The sequence below is a fragment of the Coturnix japonica genome, chromosome 8 (genome assembly GCF_001577835.2).
Source record: "Coturnix japonica isolate 7356 chromosome 8, Coturnix japonica 2.1, whole genome shotgun sequence".
In the NCBI taxonomy this organism is placed as follows: Eukaryota; Metazoa; Chordata; class Aves; order Galliformes; family Phasianidae; genus Coturnix; species Coturnix japonica.
The window spans coordinates 9,327,074-9,338,864 of record NC_029523.1 but is presented as its reverse complement, the minus strand read 5'-3'; the positions used below and the strand labels follow the sequence as shown (position 1 = coordinate 9,338,864).

Here is an 11,791-nt window from a genome sequence, read left to right as displayed (position 1 = left end):
TACAGTGTACATCTGATGTGATTGCCTCTGTTGCTCTCAGAACAGCAGTGAAACAAACCTGCCATGCTTTATGCAACCCTAGCTCCTTTAATCATTGAAAAGTTTCAAAAAGGACCTTCAGACATCAACACTGAAGTCCTTTCTAAAATCCTAACTAAAAGATTCAGATTAAAACTCAGAACTGGTCATTTCTTACTCCCTTTCTTAGTGGCAAACTGATCTGTCATTCAGTATATTGATCTGATCTCCATGGTCTGGGAAAGGAGCTGACAGTACTTGGGCTAGATGTGGCAGCCTATGGTCTGTGTAGATGTTGGTTTAAAATGTAGGTATGATGAAGCCCACACTGCCTCATGCACCATTTTTTAATGTACAGTTACAAGTAAATTTGCATGAGTACGTGGCTACAGATAATACAGATATATAGATATCTATAGAGAGATATGTAATTCAGAATAGTAGAGAATTAGCATGTATTCCTTCAGTGCAGAAATTTACAAATTCAGGAAAAGGGTTTGTTGAGAAGCTGGGCTTGAAAGATGACCTTATCTTGCTAATAATAAGGAAAAGTTTATTAGCTGGTAGTACAAATTAAGATGTAATATCTTTTATAGGATACTATAAAAACATAAGCAAATTCGCAATGGAAAAAAGTTACTGAATTTCAGAATGTTTGTCATTTCAAGGTTTTTTCTACAGCAAATAACAGGTGTTTTGTATTTTGTGCTGTTTCCATCCCTACAAATATTCAGTAGAGAAAGAAATGCATAATATTCTTTCAGTGCCAAAGAATCTTGAGAGGAAAGGGAGGACAATAATGATCCTAAGTGAAATTTAGATCTGTATTTGCTCACTGTTTCTGCTGCAGATTGTGACATTTCATTCTCTGCTTTCATTCCTCATTTGTAAGCTGGGAATTAAAGAGCTAACAATTACAGATTTTTAATGACACATAGATTACATATTGTTTACATATGCACTGTATGCTGTACTCAGAAACACATAGGCTTTAATGCAGAAAGTTACAGATTGACTGCCTTGCCCATTAGGAACAGGCCCAATACTTTTACTTATTCCGTTTCTCCATCCATTGTTTGATTTACTTTTTTTTCCCCCATGTGAATGAGGAAATTGCACAGCAGGTTGTAGCTTAGTCCTGCTCTTGATACATTATTGATAAAAGCAGGATGTCTGCTTCTGAGCCAGAAAAAAAACTTTCAGCCCAACTTTTACTTCTATGTCCTGTTTTATAAGATGACCTGTTTTATAAGGCAAATGTTTTATAATCAATACCAAAATAATTTCATCTTGTGGATGAAAGGTGATTCAGTTCTGCAGCAGGGTGAAATGGTCTCTTGACTGAGTTAGGTTATTTATTAAACATAATATTCCAGTTGGTACTGCTATTTGCTTCTTGCATCTATCTCTTTAGCTCCACTTCATGATATTCTGAAAGGTGTTGAGCTGTGAACCAAACGGACATTTAAACTTCTGTAAAAGAGAAAGGAAATTGAAAATGGCAGGAAATTTATTACTTCTATGAAGGGGTGGTCAGGCAGTGGAATTGGCTGCCTAGGGAGGTGGTAGAGTCACTGACCCTGGACGTGTTCAAGGAATGTTTGGGTATTGTGTTTGAGGGACATGGTTTATTGAGAACTGTTGGTGATGGGTAGATGGTTGGACTGGATGATCTTGTAGGTCTATTCTAACCTTGGTGATTCTGTGATTCTGTGAAATTATGTCTCCATTTGACTTCATGCTTCTTTACAATCTTGCTTCCTTACAAGATAGAACACATGGCATCTTAAAAATGTCTGATTTTTACAACCTTTAAGTTAGAAGCTGTCCATCATCTAGATATGCATGTAGAACATGTAGGATTGCTAGCATTCACCTGTCTGCTTTGATACTGCTGTAAAGCTTTAATTATGCAAGCCATAAATATTTCCAACATTTCTGGATGCAGACCGAGTTTTAAAAGAAAGCAGTAACCATGAGGTTTGGATGATGAAAATTCAATCAGTCATGAGTACAAACAGATCCAAGCAGTTCTGGATCCAGCTTCTGTCTATGCCGATACCTGAACGGCAGGAGTAAAGAATAAATATGGCCTGTACCTTGATTTCACATTCACACAAATCTTTTGGAAAAGTGCATATCTGAAACCTGCAGTTCCTCAAACTCTGGATTATTCAATACTCCATTCAAAAGCATCTATCCCTACAGACAGGTGGTCATACTAGAATTCCAAGATTTGTTTTCTTAACAAAAGCAGGTGGTTTCTAGTCATGGATTTTGGAGAAAACCTACAATACATGACCCTTCTGAAGATTCATAAGCCAGAAGTCAAACAAAACTTACACATGTACCCTGTTTATATTGTCATAGGCTTTATATTGTTGGCAAAGGCAATGCATCTTAAAGGAATATGTAAATCTACTGTGATAAAACAGTAACATAGCAGGACAAAATGCCTTAGTTGCAGAGAGGAAAGACAAAAGCATTGCTGACCATGCCCTCCTGGTGAGAGACCAGCTGCCTAGCTTTCAAAGCGGTGGTCACTGATTGGGAAGGGTCAGTGTTTATCATTTGGAGTCTGAACCATCATCATGTAATGCCATTCACATCACAAAATCTCCCCCAGAAGCCACCACAAAATCTCCCCTCTGGCTTCTCATGGTCTTTCTGCACAAATGTGAAGATTTTGCCATGTATAACCACATACATGATATTTAGCATTAGCAGAATCTCTAGGGAGCACCTACCTGGTTTCCTGCATACCTGCTAATTCCTTCAGTAACATTCCTCTTTCTGGAATGGCATTTTAACCCCATCCCTTCCCAAGGCAGCCTGAGTTCTGCCTGCGTACTCTTTCAAAGCACGGAGCTGGAGACCCATACATTATTTTCAGTTATTTTGGCAAATACAACATTATACCTCTCATACACATTTAATGACAGTGAACATACATAAAATAAAAGCCAGGGTTAAAGACTGGCAAAGAAAACTAACTGTGAGCTGAAGAGCTCTTACTATAGAATATATATGCTTCTCACAGAGAGTGCCAATGCCATATACCCAAAACAAACAGCAAAGATTCTCTCCTTCTCCACAACAATTGATGAAGTCCAAACAGAGCAAAAAGAAAAGGGGGGGAGGGGCATGGCATGGAATGGTATGACTTGGAGGAGGAAGGGAATAAAAGCTTTTGATGTTTATGGACATCCAGAGGAATTCTTGTCAAACACTCATGATAAAACAACGTGGAAAATCTAGGATACATGCAAAGCTTGCTGTCCAGAGAGATGTCATGAGAATGAGCTGGGATGAGTGCAGCCTTTTGTGAGTGGTACATAGGATCCCAGCATCTATCCTGGTGTCAGCCACTGCTCTGTAACTGGAGCAGCACCAGCATTAAAAATGCTGGTATTCTGATATTTTCCAGATGAAAACTTCTGTTTTTGAAATGTATGCTTGTTTACTATGCACTGGACTGAAACCAGCAACTTCCTCTCTGCAGCCATTAAATAGTGGTGTTCCTAACTATATATGTATATATTTATATATTGTAAAATGGAGCAGATTAAGACAAAGGCCCAAAAGGTGAGAAGTGCTTTATTTCCTTCCCAGTGTTCTGTACTAGTACATTTTTCCACAGCAAACAAATTTTAAGCTTTTTACACTTGAGACAGGCTAGACAGAAAGGAGTTAAATTGCTGAGCGCTTTGTTCCACCTCACCTTATGTGCACTTTTGGACAATTATTTTTCTGGACAATTATTTAGCTGCTTACCACGTGCAAGATCTTTGCTCACAAAGAGATAGTGTGTCAGTGTAGGGGGAAGGAATTGGAAAATTGTGTTAAGATCTTCTGCTCTGCTACAGGCTTATGCACTACCAAACAGTGTAAACAAAATATTGAATTGCAGCCTCACATCGGGCATGAAAATACTGTTTAAGTACACTGGAAGTGTTCAGAGCTAAGAACCAAGCACCACAGACATCTACAACAGCAGTGCGCACAAGGGGATGTGCAGGAGCCAAGCTACTGGCCCTGTGGCAGACCAGGGTGCACGGAGTCTGGCTGGCTGGCTGTTACACCCCACCCAGGGCCTGCACCTAACCCCACGTGCCCAAGCACTCTGGTCACAGTGCACTGCCATGATGCAGCCTAAACCTGGCCTGCATGCTGCCAAGGCCTGGGCCACCAGGCAGAGGAGGACACAGGGATTTTCTTCTGTAGGTGGTTCCTTGGTGAGCTATGGAAATTGTGTCATTGGAGAAGAAAAAAAAGAAAATTTCTCTCACTGCAGGGCATTCTTCCTGCAAATTTTAAAGGCCTGCTGTGAATAATAATGTCAGAGCTTCCAAGCCTCAAGAATATAGTGGAAAGTGTTAGGCAACTAAAATAAATAGCAGCTTCCATCAATACAAAAGTGAGGTTTATTGTTCTTCATGCTGTACTTTAAAACTCATGCTAAATGCCATATTTTTAGAGATACAGCACTATGTGTCAAAGGGTTACTTTTTCATAGAGACACCGTCTCAGTTTGTCCTAGACTGTTAACATCAAAATGAGAAATAATTTAAGACAGAAGAACACAAAAGCTTTCTTTATCAGGAAAAAATTTAACAGGAATTCATCTTCAAAAAGGACTGAGTGAAATCTTCACGTCAGCGCTGCCGGTCCTTAGGATGTTCAAAATACATGTTCCTACTTTATGCGTCAGATGCACTTCTCCCCACAGGATTTGCTAATATTCCCACAAACCTGGTCTGAGTTTTTTTGTTAGCAGAGCTGCAGATGAGACGAGTTTTCCATGGCCTGGGGTTTTATTATGAATGCTTTGCACAGCTCCAGTTCTGTGCTTCCTTCTCATGACATCAGTGCTGAAGGGGAGAAAGAATGTAAACATCTGTTTTTTATAATTCAATTCCAGGCTTATAACTTGATTAGGATAAGCAACATTTCAACATGATTAATTTTCCAGTCACAATATGATGGTCTGAGTGTGCAGTTCTAGCAGCAGTTTAAGGATTAGAGCAAAGGGGAGCTAATGATATAAATCCCACTGCATTGCCTGACACTCCCCACCACACCAAACATAGTAGGAAGCCACCTGCCTTGCTCCATGAAGGCCAGAGGTGTGACGTCCCTCCTGCTCTTTGCGCTGCCCACAGCCTGATGGGCCAGGGTGGCCACAGAGAGCTGGGTGGCAGCACTTGCTCACATGGTGCTGGGCTGCCACAGAGGAGCAGATTTTCTGGAGGTTATGTGCTTATTGGGACAAGGCTGCATCTTCAAACAACTGAGCAGCTCTGAAAAACCTGGCCTTAAGTCACCTTTCTGCTGGCCAGCTGCACTGCACTACTTGCTTGCTTTCCTTTGTGTCCAGCCCAGTGGGTACCTGGAGCACCCACATCATGGGGTCTGTGCTGCCCTATTCACTCATTACTTCAACGTGGTTTCCATTCAGCAGGGGAAGGTGCTGCCTCGGAGGGACCACAAGGTCCAGGTGCCAGGCAGCATCTGTGGAAACATGACAGCAGCAAGAGGTGAGTGCATGGAAAAGAACTTCCAGTCTCACGTTGAGGCATCCATACTTCATCTATATGTTCTTCCACACGCCCCGGGCAGGGGCTGGGGCACCTCGGCCGCCCATGCCCCTCCCACAGGTGCAGGCATAGGCCAGGCCCGGAGGGCAGCGTGCTGCCCCAATCACCTCACTCCAGCCGGAACCCTCAGCACTGCTGACGGGCGCTGAGGTGAGGTGAGGGCCGAGGCCGCAGAGGGCCAGGAGGCGGGGCCTGGTGCCGCCGCAGCCGGGGCTCCCAAGGCGGCCGCCTCACTCCGACGTCGCACCCCGCGGCATAGCGGCGGCCCGGCCTTCTCCCTCGGGGCGGTGCTGCCCCAGCCCTACCCGATACAAGAAAGGCGGAGCGGAGCCGCCGCGGCGCGCAGACAAAAGCTGCAGCGCTTTCTTTACTTCGCGCCGAGTGGAGCCCCTTCCTGGCGGATGATGGTTCTCAGCGCGGCGCAGGGCGCGGGGCAGCCCGCCGTGCTGCTGCTGCTGCTGCTGCTGCTGCTCCTCTCCCTGGGCTCGCGCGCTGCGCCGGGTCCCGACGCCGAGGCGGTCCCGGAGGGAGCCACGCTGGCCTTCGTGTTCGATGTGACCGGCTCCATGTACGACGACCTGGTGCAAGTCATCGAGGGGGCGTCAAAGATCCTGGAGACGTCGCTGAAGCGACCCAAGAGGCCGCTTTATAACTTCGCCCTGGTGCCCTTCCACGACCCAGGTACGGGTCGGACGCCGGCTCCTCGCGACTGGAGTGGCTTCGGGAGGGCGGGAGGGTCCGCGGGCGGTTCCTGGGTACGGTCCCGGAGCCGGAACGCTCCCCGAGCAGCCCCGGTATCGGCTGGAGCGTCTCAGGGCACCGACCCCTCGTGGCGAGCATCTGCGCCGGTGGGGCACCCTCGGGGCTCTCGAGTTCCCTTCTGTGGGAGTACGACCATGAACTTGAACACCCTTGTTGCACGCGGCAGCTTACACCGAAGCGGCACGGCAGCAGGCGGGAGCTGTAGGGCTGGTGGTGGCACTGCCCCGTCCGACCCGCTGCCATCCCCTCCTCTGCCCGGGCTGCCTGCCCCGTCCCGTGCCGATCGCCTGCGGTCGGAGTGCCCTGGCCTGGTGGCGGGTGCTGCGCTCGCAAACGCCCTTTTTCCTTTGAGAAAGTTAATCAAAGAAAGGGGGGTGAGAAGGCCCCTGAAAGTAACCTTTCTAGCTCTAGTTTCCATGGTATTTCTCAGAATACGATATGTCAGACAGGAAGTTTTTGAGAGTTCTGTGCAGGAATGTCATCAAATGAAAACAGATGCCCTTGTTCCCTGAGCTGCAGACACTCTGCTTGCTAAATATTTGCTTGCTATTGTTAAATACATTTTAAACTAGTTATGTGGAAGACTGAAGTAAACTTGTCTTTGCAGACTTTGTTTTGCTATCCACACGTTTGTATGGGTCCTCCTTCTGTCGAAAAAGGTCTATTTATGTATCTCAGCATCTGATGTCATGTCTTTGTTTTCCACTTCTAACTTTTTTTTTTTTTTTTTTTTTATTTTTACTATGGATGCCCTGCCAGAAGGGGACATATTCTTTGTCTTACTACTGTTTGAAAGGGGTGTATTTAAACTTCTGTCTTACTTTATGAAGATGGTTTCTGTATGTCTTTTGTAGTAGGAAGCAGCCCAGCCAAGCAGCTTGAATGTTATGGTTGTTCTGGCAGTTCAGAGTGCTGGTAGTCTGGTATCTTAGATCTACTGATGACCAAATCTAGGTTCTTCATTGGAAACTGAAGGACATGCAGTTGTGACCACTTCTTCAACATCATTTATGGACCTATAGGGAAGTAACGTTTTCTCCATCAGAAGCTGCTTTATCTTCCTGGAGTGTGACGTTACAAAAATACTGTGTATTGGTGCCGTGTAGTGATGTGCCAATGCACCGTGGTGGTCTGTGGAAGTAGATTTAAATGTAGCACTGTGATTGCTGCAGTGATGTACAGCTTGAATGATGGTGCTTAGATAAAGATATAATTGACAAGTTTATTTTTGTTGACCTGAAGCTTTTGGCACAGAGCAAGACTGTGGCCCATCTGCAATGGATTTCACACTTGAGCAACCATATATATGATATGCTGAGAGCTCCCTTTTGGAAAATCCTTTTGGTTTTTGACTCTCCTTTGTGTGCCAGCATGAGCAACCAATGGGAACATAACAAGAATTTTTCTGTTGTGTTTTTTTCAATGCCTAAACACAATCACAGAAGTTTAGTAGGTAGTGAGAAGGGCTGTTTTCAAAAGAAAAAGTACCTCCCGAAGTAAAGAAAGTTGGCATGGGGAAATTTTGTATTCAAACAAAAGCTTAAGGTCAGTGAATGCTTTTGTAGTTGCATGTTATTAGTCCTGATCTCCTGCTGACTCCCATTGTATCTTGTGGAAAAGGGACTGGATTGAGTCTGCCTTCATTCAGTATCTGTGGCCAGCTCTTCTTTTTTTCTTTTATGCCATTAAGAGATTTTGGAATGGAAAATAAACCCAAGAGGACACTTTCATCCCTAGCACTTTTCTATAAAGCTAATGGAATTAACCCGCTAATAACTTTGATTCTGTGATTTAATCAAGCATTCTTCTAGAGTGAGTGACTAGTTTAAAAACCAAAGTCCAGTAATTTATTTTAATTTCAAGTTAAATAAGGGGAGTGGGATTGCTTTATCACAGAACATAATAACATACACACACACACATATGTGTGTGTGTATATATATATATATATATATACACACACATACATACACACACACACAACATTTTTGGGCAACCCACTCTTGTTAGTATAGTTGTTCTAAAGGGTTAGTCAAAACTTGCATATCTTTTTCTTTAGAATATTAACATACAGGAGTACTCAGACTCTCCAGCTTCAAGGTTTCAGCACGTTTGGAGACCTGGACTAAGCTGCTAGTGTTTGTTGTGCATAGGAGTGTGCACACTGTGATATTTAATGCATGAGCTTGAGTGTTCCTTGGAATGTAACTGTGCTCAGTGTAATGTAACAGTGGTTATCAATGCCCTGGGCTTCTGAGTGAGCTTGATGCTTTTGATGTTGTAGGTACAGCGTGTATCTGCAGATCTGACCTAAGCATCTCCTGGCCTTTCTTTGTACAAACTGGATAGTGGTGAACAGGAAAACACTAACAATGATTTATTCAGATGGAAAGTATTAAGCTTAGGTCGACATGGGTGTGCAGGAGAATTAGGAATGCTCTTTTTTGTCTCCTTGGTCTCACTTTGCTTTTCTTGAGAGTAAATCTCTGTATGGAGCTATAATAGAGGCAGTGCACAAAACTGTTTAGCCTTATAACCAGTGTTCTCCTGTGTTCAGCAGACTTGCACTGCCATAGTCGTAATAGGGGTTGGGCTGCTGGGCTACATGCTAGCTTGTTCAGGAAGCTATACAGAAGCCCTGAATGCTTTGCATTTCGTATATTTGGTGGTTTTTTCCTTCTTCTAATGAAGAAGAAATAAAGGTTTTTCCAGGAGACTTACAAAGGAAATTAATATTTCTGATACAGAAAGTATTGCAGTTAGTCTAAGTAGGTGATAAAGGAAGAGAAAAAGTAGAAAACAGAGGAGCAGAGCATAGGCTTTCTCTTATATGCACACTTCTGCCACGGAATGGATGCATGTGGGTGGTGCTGTGCAGGCTCCTCTGACTGTAACCTCTAGCTCTGCTCAGCTGAAATACTCTTTTTTCTCCTCAACTTGTGTGGCTGAGACCCTGTGCCAGCTGGCATTTTGGTGTTCTGCATTTCTAGGTGAGCAATATCACCACCACTTTAGAACTGAACTGGTATCCAGAGGTTTTCCAGCACTGTGAGAGAGGAGCTTGTGACAGGGCCTGGCAATAGCAGGTGGGTTTGAGAGTTCCTGGGGCATTTATTCCCTTCTCACCTTGGGAGCTGAGGGACTGGTGGGCTCGCTGTGGCTTTGCTTGTCTGTGGGCTGCAGCTCTACCTTGCAATGCTTGCTGGGTCTCCTTGCCTTCTTCAGCAGGTGAAACTGTTGGAAAGCTGTCTGGTACCTGAACTAGCACAGTCAGTGGGTTGGCAAGGAGGAATAAACTGATTACTGATGAGGTTCCTGCAGGCAAATGTTTTGAGAGTGTTTGCTGGGTGCTTGGTAAAGTTCTTACAGGACACAGAGACGTTGCCTCTATTCTCTTTGATAAGAGTAAGTTTGGGGCAAAAAACGTGATTCTCTCTGCAGTATTCAAGGTCTTTCTACTTTGACAGTTAACTGGGTTTCATACAGAATCACAAGTGAAGAAGTGGACTGGTTGGTTAACAAGTCTGTGGTGTGATGGCTCTAGTGGTACTGCCCAGTACAGCAAGTCAAGGTGATGTGACTGATATTCTAGAGATGTGTTATTGAGTGGCATCAGAAGGTTCTGAAAAGCTCATGGTTGTTCTTTATTTTATTTACTTTGGACCTTCTCAAATATATAATGACAGAAATAATGCCTGTGCTTCCAAGCCTTAAAATTTTCACTCTCCTGATGTAGGAGATGCAGTGCAAATGCACTGCATTCACTGAACTCACTTTCACTCACATTCACTCACGTTGTTCAGTGCTGTCTTGGTATGTCTGAAGACTAGTGATAACTGTAACTGGGCAAAATCATAGAGTCATGGAATATCCTGACTTGGAAGGGGTTTGCTAGAATCACTGAGTCCAACTAACTGATTAAGAATTACTGTTATTGCTTATTTTACCACTGATGTTTTCAGTGGCAAATATTTTTCCTTTAAGGCTCTAATCCCATTTCTTTGTTACTGTTACTGCTTCCAGGTTTTATAGTTGCTCTCATCAGCAGATTGACAATATCATACAGTCAGAAACAACTCTGAGTCACTGAGGATAAAATCTAAAGCACCCACCAGTATTACTTCAGTTTCTGAGATCCTGTAATAACTGTGAGCATGTGTGTTGTCATTACTGTTACTTAATGTTGTCATTGTGGTACTGCTAAAATTAATTAGCAGTGGAGATTTTCCTCATCTTTTGGGAGGATTTATCACTAAAAGTGTGGTTGTATGGTTTANGACCTGCAAACCCTTATGTTTAAAAACCGAAGATGAGCTTGTCACTCAAGAATTTGGCGAAATTAGTATTACCATGTGTAGATGAAACAGAAGAAAGTATTGCCTGTGCCAGAAGCTCCTAAATCTGAGATTACTGAAATGTGGTGACATCACCCAAAAACTTATTAGCATATCACTTAAAATAATTGTTTGGTTTCAACTCTGTCCAGCCTTATAGGTATGCACAATGGTAACTTTTCCCAAATCTCAAATCCTTTTTTGCAAGAGCAGTAATTTTTATCCCTGTTTTTTGTTGGAAGATGCAATGGAGATCTTATCTTCTGTTTTGCATTATGAATTATTTGTCATGTTGCATCTGAAATGCCGGATGTGCACAGAAGTGACTTGTTCTGTTTTGCTTTGCTGTCTTTGGAAGCATGTGCCTGTTCTCTGTAGCTTCTGGAATTTACATAGAACATGCCTTCTCCAGAGGCAGTACTTCCTATATTGTGCTCTTTCTCAAAAAGACATAGCTACAAAATGCCGTTATTATTCAATAACATTTTTTCAACAATTATTCAACACTCAAGGTGTGCAACAACAGAACATGTCATTGTACAGACTTTAAATACATAGACTGACAGCATGAAGCTCTGCACAGCAAGATCTGCCCCTGTTGGTAGCAGCTACCCCATTATTTCAAACTATTTACTGGTTGATCTTGAAGTGAATACAATGCAGAACTAAACAGGCTGGAAAGCAGTCAAGATGGTGCTAGCTGAAGTGGAAGAACAGCTCAGAGTGGCCGGTGCAGCACTTCACACTGTGTGGTGTGACCCCTGTGAGGGGAGCCTGGAAGGAGTGGCTGCTGCAGCCTATGGCATCTTGATGAGTGCTACTGAAGTGGGCAGTGGTGGGTTTCCAGCTGGAGGAGCAGCGCTGAGTTGCTGCAAGCAAAGCAGAGATTATCAGTGAGAGCTGATTTACAGTCTTTTGACTTGTGTTCTCTCCTGCTCCCTCTGCTTTCTCCCTTCTGGCTTCAACTCAGAGTGACAGCGATTGGTGCTTCCATACTGCGTTATATACAGAATCTGGATTAATCTTGTTGGTGTCAGTGATTGTTGGGCAGCAGGCTACACTGTGGGTGTTGATGGAAGC

General features: G+C 43.6%; 1 protein-coding gene across 10 annotated transcripts in view; it reads left to right on the top strand.

Moving 5' to 3' along the window:
- Nucleotides 1–5,771: 5,771 nt before the first annotated feature.
- The window catches only part of HMCN1 (hemicentin 1), a 185,413-nt gene continuing 179,393 nt past the window's right edge, over nucleotides 5,772–11,791 (top strand). For 5 of the 10 annotated variants that reach the window (XM_015869884.2, XM_015869882.2, XM_015869883.2 and 2 more), the window contains exon 1: nucleotides 5,829–6,296. In XM_015869884.2, coding sequence (XP_015725370.1) covers nucleotides 6,017–6,296 — 280 coding nt within the window. In that variant the 5' untranslated portion in view covers nucleotides 5,829–6,016. Of the gene's footprint in view, nucleotides 6,297–11,791 lie in introns of all 10 variants that reach the window. The other 5 variants (XM_015869879.2, XM_015869890.2, XM_015869881.2 and 2 more) reach the window with 5 other exon arrangements.